Source organism: Phyllobates terribilis, unplaced genomic scaffold (genome assembly GCF_046119375.1).
Source record: "Phyllobates terribilis strain yellow unplaced genomic scaffold, ASM4611937v1 Scaffold_1__5_contigs__length_1240528914, whole genome shotgun sequence".
NCBI classification, from domain to species: domain Eukaryota; kingdom Metazoa; phylum Chordata; class Amphibia; order Anura; family Dendrobatidae; genus Phyllobates; species Phyllobates terribilis.
The window spans coordinates 754,978,912-754,991,929 of NW_027362761.1; the positions used below are offsets into that span (position 1 = coordinate 754,978,912).

General features: G+C 47.0%; 1 protein-coding gene across 3 annotated transcripts in view; it reads left to right on the top strand.

The window, feature by feature from the left end:
- Positions 1-319: 319 nt before the first annotated feature.
- The window catches only part of LOC141149631 (uncharacterized), a 54,063-nt gene continuing 41,364 nt past the window's right edge, over positions 320-13,018 (top strand). For all 3 annotated transcript variants that reach the window (XR_012245937.1, XM_073636908.1, XM_073636909.1), the window contains exons 1-3: positions 320-458; positions 8,319-8,402; positions 11,593-11,700. Coding sequence is in view for 2 of the 3 variants with exons in the window: in XM_073636908.1 (XP_073493009.1) it covers positions 426-458; positions 8,319-8,402; positions 11,593-11,700 (225 nt within the window). In the remaining variant the exon portion in view is untranslated. The remainder of the gene's footprint in view (positions 459-8,318; positions 8,403-11,592; positions 11,701-13,018) is intronic.

Consider the following 13,018-nt stretch of genomic DNA (forward strand, 5'->3'; position numbering starts at 1 on the left):
AAGGAAGGAGGGATTTATGAGCTGTTGTTCACCTTTCTTATCTTTTACAACTCGTTCACTTTCCCGCCACTGAATCCACCTGTCCTACTAATAAGCCTGTAGCTGGTCCTCAAGGAGCAAGGAGTTTAGTCACAACACTGCCCTGCGTCATAACGAGCCACTTATACAGACTGAATAAGGAAAATGGCCGCTCAGGGAAGAACTGCTGCCGCCCCTGACATTACACATCTGCAGTTCGGCACGTCTGTAACTGCTGCGCCTGCTCAGGCTCCCGGCGATCATTGCGTTTCACCCTTGAACACAAGCCAGCAATGAGGAGACGGAGTCTGGTGACGTCATCTACGCATGCTCAGTCTTCATCTGGCGAGAGCGAGCTGCTCGGAGGTTGTATTCCTGGCGCAGTGGATATATATATAATACAGGCCATGAGAGAGGGCGGCCAGTCTGAAGAGTTCAAGGTAATACTGGAGGCCGGTGATACCGCTACAAGGCCTTCTTATAGAGCAACTACTAGGAGCGGGGAATAATGGCCGCCAGTGTCCAGCCCAGTATAAATGCTGGTGATATGAAAGGGGTTTCTCCACTACTGGACAGACCCGGCCTAAAGGGGTTCTCTGCCACTGGACAGACACCAGCCTAAAGGGGTTCTCTGCCACTGGACAGACACCAGCCTAAAGGGGTTCTCTGCCACTGGACAGACACCAGCCTAAAGGGGTTCTCTGCCACTGGACAGACACCAGCCTAAAGGGGTTCTCCGTCACTGGACAGACACCAGCCTAAAGGGGTTCTCCGCCAGTGGTCAGACCCAGCCTAAAGGGGTTCTCCGCCAGTGGACAGACCCAACCTAAAGGGGTTCTCTGCCAGTGTACAGACCCAACCTAAAGGGGTTCTCCGCCAGTGGACAGACCCAGCCTAAAGGGGTTCTCCGCCAGTGGACAGACCCAGCCTAAAGGGGTTCTCCGCCACTGGACAGACCCAGCCTAAAGGGGTTCTCTGCCAGTGTACAGACCCAGCCTAAAGGGGTTCTCTGCCAGTGTACAGACCCAGCCTAAAGGGGTTCTCCGCCAGTGGACAGACCCAGCCTAAAGGGGTTCTATGCCAGTGGACAGACCCAGCCTAAAGGGGTTCTCCGCCAGTGTACACACCCAGCCTAAAGGGGTTCTCCGCCAGTGGACAGACCCAGCCTAAGGGGTTCTCCGCCAGTGGACAGACCCAGCCTAAAGGGGTTCTCCGCCAGTGGACAGACCCAACCTAAAGGGGTTCTCCGCCACTGGACAGACCCAGCCTAAAGGGGTTCTCCGCCACTGGACAGACCCAGCCTAAAGGGGTTCTCCGCCACTGGACAGACCCAGCCTAAAGGGGTTCTCCGCCACTGGACAGACACCAGCCTAAAGGGGTTCTCCGCCAGTGGTCAGACCCAGCCTAAAGGGGTTCTCCGCCAGTGGACAGACCCAGCCTAAAGGGGTTCTCCGCCAGTGGACAGACCCAGCCTAAAGGGGTTCTCCGCCAGTGGTCAGACCCAGCCTAAAGGGGTTCTCTGCCAGTGGTCAGACCCAGCCTAAAGGGGTTCTCCGCCAGTGGACAGACCCAACCTAAAGGGGTTCTCTGCCAGTGTACAGACCCAGCCTAAAGGGGTTCTCCGCCACTGGACAGACCCAGCCTAAAGGGGTTCTCTGCCAGTGGACAGACCCAGCCTAAAGGGGTTCTCTGCCAGTGGACAGACCCAGCCTAAAGGGGTTCTCCGCCACTGGACAGACCCAGCCTAAAGGGGTTCTCTGCCACTGGACAGACACCAGCCTAAAGGGGTTCTCCGCCACTGGACAGACACCAGCCTAAAGGGGTTCTCCGCCAGTGGTCAGACCCAGCCTAAAGGGGTTCTCCGCCAGTGGACAGACCCAACCTAAAGGGGTTCTCTGCCAGTGTACAGACCCAACCTAAAGGGGTTCTCTGCCAGTGTACAGACCCAACCTAAAGGGGTTCTCTGCCAGTGTACAGACCCAACCTAAAGGGGTTCTCCGCCACTGGACAGACCCAGCCTAAAGGGGTTCTCCGCCACTGGACAGACCCAGCCTAAAGGGGTTCTCCGCCAGTGTACAGACCCAGCCTAAAGGGGTTCTCCGCCACTGTACAGACCCAGCCTAAAGGGGTTCTCTGCCACTGGACAGACACCAGCCTAAAGGGGTTCTCCGCCACTGGACAGACACCAGCCTAAAGGGGTTCTCCGCCACTGGACAGACACCAGCCTAAAGGGGTTCTCCGCCAGTGGTCAGACCCAGCCTAAAGGGGTTCTCCGCCAGTGGACAGACCCAGCCTAAAGGGGTTCTCCGCCAGTGGACAGACCCAGCCTAAAGGGGTTCTCCGCCAGTGGACAGACCCAGCCTAAAGGGGTTCTCCGCCAGTGGTCAGACCCAGCCTAAAGGGGTTCTCCGCCAGTGGTCAGACCCAGCCTAAAGGGGTTCTCCGCCAGTGGACAGACCCAACCTAAAGGGGTTCTCTGCCAGTGTACAGACCCAGCCTAAAGGGGTTCTCTGCCAGTGTACAGACCCAGCCTAAAGGGGTTCTCTGCCAGTGGACAGACCCAGCCTAAAGGGGTTCTCTGCCAGTGGACAGACCCAGCCTAAAGGGGTTCTCTGCCAGTGGACAGACCCAGCCTAAAGGGGTTCTCCGCCACTGGACAGACCCAGCCTAAAGGGATTCTCTGCCACTGGACAGACACCAGCCTAAAGGGGTTCTCCGCCACTGGACAGACACCAGCCTAAAGGGGTTCTCCGCCAGTGGTCAGACCCAGCCTAAAGGGGTTCTCTGCCAGTGTACAGACCCAGCCTAAAGGGGTTCTCTGCCAGTGTACAGACCCAGCCTAAAGGGGTTCTCTGCCAGTGGACGGACCCAGCCTAAAGGGGTTCTCCGCCAGTGAACGGACCCAGCCTAAAGGGGTTCTCCGCCAGTGAACGGACCCAGCCTAAAGGGGTTCTCCGCCAGTGGACACACCCAGCCTAAAGGGGTTCTCCGCCAGTGGACACACCCAGCCTAAAGGGGTTCTCCGCCAGTGGACACACCCAGCCTAAAGGGGTTCTCCGCCAGTGGACACACCCAGCCTAAAGGGGTTCTCCGCCAGTGGACACACCCAGCCTAAAGGGGTTCTCCGCCAGTGGACACACCCAGCCTAAAGGGGTTCTCTGCCAGTGTACAGACCCAGCCTAAAGGGGTTCTCTGCCAGTGGACGGACCCAGCCTAAAGGGGTTCTCCGCCAGTGGACGGACCCAGCCTAAAGGGGTTCTCCGCCAGTGGACGGACCCAGCCTAAAGGGGTTCTCCGCCACTGGACGGACCCAGCCTAAAGGGGTTCTCCGCCACTGGACGGACCCAGCCTAAAGGGGTCCTCTGCCACTGGACGGACCCAGCCTAAAGGGGTTCTCCGCCACTGGACAGCCCCTTCTCAGTTACAACATTCCCCACATAGATTACAAGCTCCATATACTCATCTCCAGGCTGGTACCATTATGGCTGCAGCAGGCATGTGACAATATTTATGAGCCCAACTGTGGACACAGCACTGATTGTGGAGGTAGCATAGATTTTCCTTCCTGTATAGAGCTCTCTGCAATAGGTTTGGTACAATGATTACAAGCATGTGATGCATCCAGTTAAAGGGGTTTTCTTTAGAAGACAGCCTCATCTATATTCCCTATTATAGCATGTGGACATTACAGAGGAAGGGGGAGAGGTCTTCCACTTTGGACTCATCTTTAAAGGGAACCTGTCACGTCCTACTATGTACACTGCCCCCATAGCGGCGTTAGTGATGCAATGTGCAACACTAACAAGCTGTTTTCATGAAAACCGGTGGTAGTACAATGATTTTATAACATTATATATCCTTTGTCTTACCTGCTTGTATTCAGTCATAGGGGTGTGATTCTATCAGAATAATTCCGGCAGTCACACCCTGTCGACAGAACATCCTGGAAGAGAAAGAGCTGCTCTGTTGTCATGAAGCAGCCGAATCGCCGGCAGGAGCGGTCCGTGATGTTTCTGAGCTGGCGCCGGGCAGAATAGGCATGTTAGAAACTACCTGCCTATCAGTTCTTAGCCACATGAAAAAAAAAAGTCCCGAATAACCGGGACCCCTTTAAGCCAGGGTAACCCCTTTAAGCCTAAACTCTGTGGGAGTGACTCCTATTCTGTGGACTCAAGCTGTCCTTGGATTATACCGACACCATTTCTCTGAATATATAATATTGCATTACCACTGGTGAAGAAATGTCCGGATGGCTATGATTTTCCCTGGAAGCAGGACTAGGGGAGATCAGCTAATTGCTTTGGGGGCGGCATTCTTACTGTCGTTCTCACTAATGAGATAATCCATTTAAATAGGTATTTACACAGGATCTGTCATACGTGTCTTTTTGGTGTGGGTCAGAGAAGTTGAACATGTATACATCTGGAGGCATGGAGTCCCTCATCGCCTTGTCCTGTCCGCTGCTGCAGCATCTATGAATGGAGGGTACAGGACCCCGATTCTCATGCTGGTCTGTGGCTGTGCTATAAATGTCTAAAGTGAGAATACCTCTATAAGTGCTGGTAGAAAACTTAAATTTACTCTACCTTGCCATTTGTGTAAAAACATGGATTGTTATAAATTTATCGTTGCATTAACCCCTTCATGCCGGTGGGCATAACTATACGTCTATACTGGAGTGAGTACATGTGGAGGAGGCCCAGGAGCTGAGCTCCCTCTACATGTGACTGATGTCAGCTATGTTACATAATCAGCATCTGACTCTTAACAGCTGCGGCTATGAACCTTTTAAATACTATTGATGGCGGCATTTCGCTGATGTCACAGCCGGTGCGGGGTGCTAATGTGTTACTATGACAGCAGGGGGTGTGCAGAAGACCCCTGTCGCTGCCATCTTCGTACTCTTGTGAAGATCATCTATATACTGAACGTCAAAGTCTGAGATTTAACCCTCTAGAGACAGAGCCAATTTTTAGCTTAATATTGCTTTAGCTGCAAATTTTTAACTTTTACAAGTGATAATAGGGGGAAATGGACACTACGATGCATTACACAATTTCTCCCAAACATGGCAATATCCCATATGTGGCCAATAACTGCTGTCTGCTGCACAGCCAGGCCCTGAAGGGAAGAAGCGCTGTTTGGTGTTTGGGATGTAAATTCGGCTGTAATAGATTGCAGAAACCATGTCACATTTAACCAAATATTCAAATAGCATATCATATATTAATGTGGCTAGGAACTATGAGAAATGTAAAGTTCCCCCGAAATAATAAGACAAATAGGGGGTGGAGTACTCCTATAGACCAAGAGCAAAAAGGGAAAAATGGAGTAACCATAAACCACCAAATAGAATAAAAGCCTTGTTTTTTATTAAGACACATTAATAGTTAGATGACATATCAGTGAGATCTAGTATAGGAGGAAGAGGTAGACCTATCCATATACAGTATCACCTATGGGAACGTTATCACTTGGGCTTATATATGTAAAAAGCAGATACAAACAAATGTAGGGTATAATGAATGACCATGTTAATAAATAGGTATGTATCACCCCAACATCACATATTATACAAGGTAAAGTAAAACTCAAACAATACCCATGACAGGACCTATACAGATGAGAATTCAATAATGGTCAAAGCACAATGCTGAGCTTACCCATGGCGTGTATGGTGAGAGCGCCCCACACTGCCCCAAGACTATCTGGTGGCCGTGACTGGGTCCATTATGGGTACGGGTGCAATATTTCTTCATCTGTAGGGTTATATTATCTACCCAAATACTGCTCATAGAGACAGGCTGATTGTGTGCTATCCATGTCCACAGTGACTTTCATATTATACACTATGCTATGGCTCATACTTTTAATATTAATTGGTCTATATCCTTTCTGTAGGTGCCTCAGTCTTTAATAGTTCTATTATACAACTGACATTAATATATATATATATTTGTGTCACCAAGTATTTGGCTGCTGGTTTGTCATCCTTTTTAAATTAAGTGTTTGTTAATGTTGAAAAGTGTAATAAAGTTTAACTTGTTCTTTGCCTTAAAACTCCCTTGTCGTGCTATTTAATATATTGATTGGAGTGGCATTCTGGGCCTATTACCTTTTTGTTGGGCTGAATATGGCTCAGATGTAGAGGCAATAAGCTGTGTGCCCACGATCTGGAGCCACTGTGGGTTTGACGCTGCAGACTTGTGCAGCGTGAAACCCGCAGGAGTAAGATGTTACAGCATAGTGGATGGATTTGTAGAAATCCCATGTCCACTATGCGTCTGCGGCTCACTCGCGGAAACTGACATGCGGCGCGTCTTTCCAGACGGCAGCATGTTAATTTCTGCGGCGGGTCCGCATGCTGGCTTTTCCCATAGACCTAACCTCTGAGGAAAGTCCGCAGGTGAAGAACAAAATGGCGCCGCTCATTTGCATAGATGAGCGGAAGCCACCGGCGGCTCTTCTGCAGCGTTCGGGCCGCAGGCTGGTACGCATCGTGGGCACATACCCTTCATGTACCTAATGAATCTATTCCTATTTACAGTGGGTACGGAAAGTATTCAGACCCCTTTAAATTGTTCACTCTTTGTTTCATTGCAGCTATTTGTTAACTTCTAAAAAGTTCATTTTTTTCTCATTAAAGTACACACTGCACCCCATCTTTACTGGAAAAAAAAAGAAATGTAGAAATTTTTGCAAATTTATTAAAAAAGAAAAACTGAAATATCACATGGTCATAAGTATTCAGACCCTTTGCTCAGATACTGATATTTAAATCACATGCTGTCCATTTCCTTGTGATCTTCCTTGAGATGGTTCTACTCCTTCATTGGAGTTGAGATGTGTTTAATTAAACTGATAGGACTTGATTTGGAAAGGCACACACCTGTCTATATAAGACCTCACATCTCACAGTGCATGTCAGACCAAATGAGAATCATGAGCTCAGAGACTGAATTGTGTCAAGGCACAGACCTGGCCAAGGTTACAAAAGAATTTCTGCATTACTCAAGGTTCCTAAGAGCGCATTGGCCTCCATAATCCTTAAATGGAAGAAGTTTGGGACCACCAGAAGTCTTCCTAGACCTGGCCGTCCAGCCAAACTGAGCAATCGTGGGAGAAGAATCTTGGTGAGAGGGGTAAAGAAGAACCCCAAGATCACTGTGGCTGAGCTCCAGAGATGCAGTAGGGAGATGGGAGAAAGTTCCACAAAGTCAACTATCACTGCAGCCCTCCACCAGTCAGACCTTTATGGCAGAGTGGCCCGACTGAAGCCTCTCCTCAGTGAAGACATATGAAAGCCCGCATAGAGTTTGCTCAAAAACACATGAAGGACTCCCAGACTATGAGAAATAAGATTCTCTGGTCTGATGAGACGAAGATAGAACTTTTTGGTGATAATTCTAAGTGGTATGTGTGGAGAAAACCAGGCACTGCTCATCACCTGCCCAATACAATCCCAACAGTGAAACATGGTGGTTTCAGCATCATGGTATGGGGGTGTTTTTCAGCTGCAGAGACAGGGCGACTGGTTGCAAATGAAGGAAACATGAATGCAGCCAAGTACAGAGATATCCTGGATGAAAACCTGTTCAAGAGTGCTCTGGACCTCAGACTTTGCCGAAGGTTCACCTTCCAACAAGACAATGACCCTAAGAAAACAGCTAAAATAACAAAGGAGTGGCTTCAGAACAACTCTGTGACCATTCTTGACTGGCCCAGCCAGAGACCTGACCTAAACCCAATTGAGCATCTCTGGAGAAACCTGAAAATGGCAGTCCACCAGCGTTCACCATCCAACCTGACGGAACTGGAGAGGATCTGCAAGGAAGAATGGCAGAGGATCCCCAAATCCAGGTGTGAAAAACTTGTTGCATCATTCCCAAGAAAACTCATGGCTGTACTAGCTCAAAAGGGTGCTTCTACTGAATACTGAGCAAAGGGTCTTAATACTTATGACAATGTGATATTTCAGTTTTTCTTTTTTTAAAAATTTGCAAAAATTTCTACATTTCTGGTTTTTTTTTAGTCAAGATGGGGTGCAGAGTGTACTTTAATGGGGAAAACAATGAACTTTTTAGAATTTACCAAATGGCTGCAATGAAACAAAGAGTAAAAAATTTAACGGGGTCTGAATACTTTCCGTACCCACAGTATATATACAGGTAAGTCCAGTACAAGTGACGAGTGACCCAGACTAAGCCTTTGAAATATATAAAGCACATTGTTGTACTACATTATTTGCATGTCTCTTAATGGACATTTTACTTAGTTTCTGTTTTTATTCTTTGCTTTAGACTCCTGACACTAAGATGAGTGTCCAAGATGTGGGTTCATCAAAAGGACTGAAGAGAAAGTCATTTCTGGAAATTGCTCACAAGGTTAGTAAGTCTACTTTGATCTCCACAGCATATACAGAGGGCTTAAAAGTGAAAGCACTTCAGTTTTAGAAATCTCTGACCTGTCCTATAAATACAGTGGTGGCCAAAAGTATTGGCACCCCTACAATTCTGTCAGATAATACTCAGTTTCTTCCTGAAAATGATTGCAATCACAAATTCTTTGGTCTTATTATCTTCATTTAATTTGCTTGCAAGGAAAAAACACAGAAGAGAATGAAGCAAAAATCAAATCATTGATCATTTCACACAAAACTCCAAAAATGGGCCAGACAAAAGTATTGGCACCCTCAGCCTAATACTTGGTTGCACAACCTTTAGCCAAAATAACTGCGAACAACCGCTTGCGGTAACCATCAATGAGTTTCTTACAATGCTCTGCTGGAATTGTAGACCATTCTTCTTTGGCAAACTGCTCCAGGTCCCTGATATTTGAAGGGTGCCTTCTCCAAACTGCCATTTTGAGATCTCTCCACAGGTGTTCTATGGGATTCAGGTCTGGACTCATTGCTGGCCACCTTAGAAGTCTCTAGTGCTTTCTCTCAAACCATTTTATAGTGCTTTTGGAAGTGTGTTTTGGGTCATTGTCCTGCTGGAAGACCCATGACCTCTGAGGGAGACTCAGATTTCTCACATTGGGCCCTACATTATGCTGCAAAATTTGTTGGTAGTCTTCAGACTTCATAATGCCATGCACACAGTCAAGCAGTCCAGTGTCAGAGGCAGCAAAAGCAACCCCAAAACATCAAGGAACCTCCGCCATGTTTGACTGTAGGGACCGTGTTCTTTTCTTTGAATGCCTCCCAAAAGCCCTACTTTTGTCTCATCTGACCAGAGAACATTCTTCCAAAACGTTTTAGGCTTTCTCAGGTAAGTTTTGGCATACTCCAGCCTGGCTTTTATATGTCTCGGGGTAAGAAGTGGGGTCTTCCTGGGTATCCTACCATACAGTCCCTTTTCATTCAGACGCCGACGGATAGTACGGGTTGACACTGTTGTAACCTCGGACTGCAGGGCAGCTTGAACTTGTTTGGATGTTAGTCGAGGTTCTTTATCCACCATCCACACAATCTTGCGTTGAAATCTCTCGTCAATTTTTCTTTTCTGTCCACATCTAGGGAGGTTAGCCACAGTGCCATGGGCTTTAAACTTCTTGATGACACTGCGCATGGAAGACACAGGAACATTCAGGTCTTTGGAGATGGACTTGTAGCCTTGAGATTGCTCATGCTTCCTCACAATTTGGTTTCTCAAGTCCTCAGACAGTTCTTTTGTCTTCTTTCTTTTCTCCATGCTCAATGTGGTACACACAAGGACACAGATTGAGTCAACGTTAACCCCTTAACTACCGGTGACGTATTAGTACGCACATTTGCGTACTGCCCGTTCAGTGAGGGCTGCTGCGCTGAGCCCTCACTGAACGGAGCACATGTCAGCTGATTCTTACAGCTGACATGTGCCCGCAACAGCCCCGGGTGGAATCGCGATCCACCCGTGGCTGTTAACATGTTAAATGCCGCTGTCAAACTCCGACAGCGGCATTTAACGCGCGCTTCCGGGTAGCGCGTCATAAGCCCCGCCCACCGGCGACCCCATCACGTGATCGCGGGTCACCGATGGGTGGGCATGACAACCCAGGGTCTGCAGCAGATGCCTGTGGTTGTCATGATCTTGTCGCTATGAGTGCCACCTAGTGGTCGGCGCTCATAGCACAGTACCATTTCTGCTGCATGAAGGGGACCTGCTCGTCCCCTGTATGTAGCAGAGGCGATCGGACAGTTGCTGCTTCTAGTCTCCTATGGAGACTATAGAAGCAAGCAAAAAGTAAAAAAAAAAAGTTTTTAAAAATATAAAAAAAATTAAAAAAATATAAAAGTTTAAATCACCCCCCTTTCGCCCCATTCAAAATAAAATATATAAAAAAAAAACCCTACATACACATATTTGGTATCGCCGCGTTCAGAATTGCCCGATCTATCAATATAAAAAAAGAATTAATCCGATCATTAAACGGCGTAACGAGAAAAAAATTCTAAACGGCAGAATTACGTTTTTTGGTCGCCGCAAAATTGCAATAAAATGCAATAACGGGCGATCAAAACATCGGATCTACCCCAAAATGTTATCAATAAAAACGTCAGCTCGGCGCACAAAAAATAAGCCCTCACCCAGCCCCAGATCCCGAAAAATGGAGACGCTACGGGTCTTAGAAAATGGCACTATTTTTTATTTTTTTTTTACCAAATTTTGGAATTTTTTTTCACCACTTAAATATAAAAGAACCTATACATGTTTGGTGTCTATGAACTCGTAATGACCTGTACAATAAGAATGGCAGGTCAGTTTTAGCATTCAGTGAACGTGGTAAAAAAAATAAATAAAAAACAACTGTGGTATTGCACTTTTTTGCAATTTTACCGCACTTGGAATTTTTTTCCCGTTTTCCCGTACAGGATATGGTAAAACTAGTAATGGCGTTGAAAAGTACAATTCGTCCCGCAAAAAATAAGCCCTCACATGGCCTTATTGACCAAAAAAATAAAAACGCTATGGCTCTGGGAACAAGGGGAGCAAAAAACGAAAATGCAAAAACGGAAAATGCTCCGGGGCTTGAGGGGTTAATCCATGTTAACTGGCTGCAAGTGTGATTTAGTTATTGCCAACACCTGTTAGGTGCCACAGGTAAGTTACAGGTGCTGTTAATTACATGAATTAGAGAAGCATCACATGACTTTTCAAACAGTGCCAATACTTTTGTCCACCCCCTTTTTTAGGTTTGGTGTGGAATTATATCCAATTTGGCTTTAGGTCATTTCTTTTTGTGTTTTTTCATTGAAGACAAATTAAATGAAGATAATAATACCAAAGAATTTGTGATTGCAATCATTTTCAGGAAGAAACTGAGTATTATCTGACAGAATTGCAGGGGTGCCAATACTATTGGCCCCCACTGTATGTATATGCCTATGAGGCTGCTGAGTTCAGGGCCGGAGACCCTGAGGACAGTCTGTGCATTACAAGCCGTACTCAGACCACATCACACAGATGTGTGATTCCAGCCTAGGGCCACAGACTAATTACAAGCACAGTGGACTGTGAAGTGTGGTGCAGGCTGTTTCTCCAGCACAATCACACTCTGAAAAAATCTTTTTCTTGGTTTTCTGTATTGCAGAACGTGAATAAAGAGGATGTCAACGCAAACGGCAAAAAGAGGCAAAAGACCAGGGGCCCAAGTAGGTCCATAACCTCTGAAAGCCTGATGGACAGGGCTGTGGAGACGGTAAGCCAAACCTCCGACTTCAACTCAGACTCCTCAATTTCTGTGACACCAACTCCGACTCCTTCATACATGGCTCATGTTTAAGTGCTAAATTTACTGTAGTAAAATGGTGACATCAGGCTTTTAATCATTATTATGATACAATAATCAAGCTATTTATTTAGAACCTAAAATGCATTTATTGGAATACAACTTTAGAGCAAAAAAACCTTTTGCATATTTACAATTTATTATGCACTATGCAGCAAGTGGAAATAACAGTTTTCAACAAAAACGTACTGAATAACCTTTGTGCAGTCTATGAATTTGTTCTGAGAAATGGTATCGCCTCCATCAGATCCTCCTTCATAGATGACCTCAAATCTGCCCTAATTTTTAAGGCTAGAGAACAACCTCTCTACACTGACTTGGGTTGGTGGCAAAGCAGTAACCACATGGGTAACATCTCTAACAATTTCAGGGGATAAAGGAGTTGCCTCGTGCATAGTCAGTTTTGAGGAGCGATTGAACTCTTCTACTTCTTTGAGAACAAGTGAAAAATGTTGTAATTCCACATTTGCCCTTGTAACACACCTGGCGGCGTCCTTGCATAGTGGTCCATCTCCCACTGTGCAAGAGCGCGCACTTGATTTCCAGTCCAGACTGTCACTTTGGCTTCTTTCCATGTTGTCTGCTTTGCTCTGCTGTGGCTGCTTAGGGCGACGCCCGCTGAACTTCCTGTTTCTTGTAGCTGCTGCAGACACACCCCTAATGCGTCCTCTGCCTATTGCTGTCTGTCACCTGGTATTTAAACCAGCTCCTCCTTGGAATCCATACCTGAGCATCTTGTTCTTTCAGTTGGCTTCTAGTCACTGATGTGCCAGGTCCTGTCTATGTTTCCTGCCTTGCGGTATCTGTTCCCGTGTCTGAACTGAGTCCTGTCTGTGCTCTCTAGCCAGCTGTCTTTCTGCCTTTCCTGGAGGCTGTATTTCCAGGCCCGTGTGAACACGCTCTTAGCCTGTTCGTCCCGCCCTCTGGGGGTCGCATACCCAGACTCGCTCCTGTATCTCGCTTCAGTAACAGTTCCTGTCTGAACTGTCTCCTAACCTGCTTCCTGTTTTTCTCTATGTCCGTACCTTCCCTTTCTCCTGCATTGTCTGAACCAGCACTTGGCTTTACCTTGGCTCGTTCCTCTATTTGTTGCAGTAACAGTTCCTGTCTGTACTGTCTCCTAACCTGTCTCCTGTTTTTCTTTATGTCCGTACCTTCCCTTTTTCTGCAGAGTCTGAACCTGCACCTAACTCCTTCTCGTTGTCGCTGTACTTCCGTTTGTGAGTTT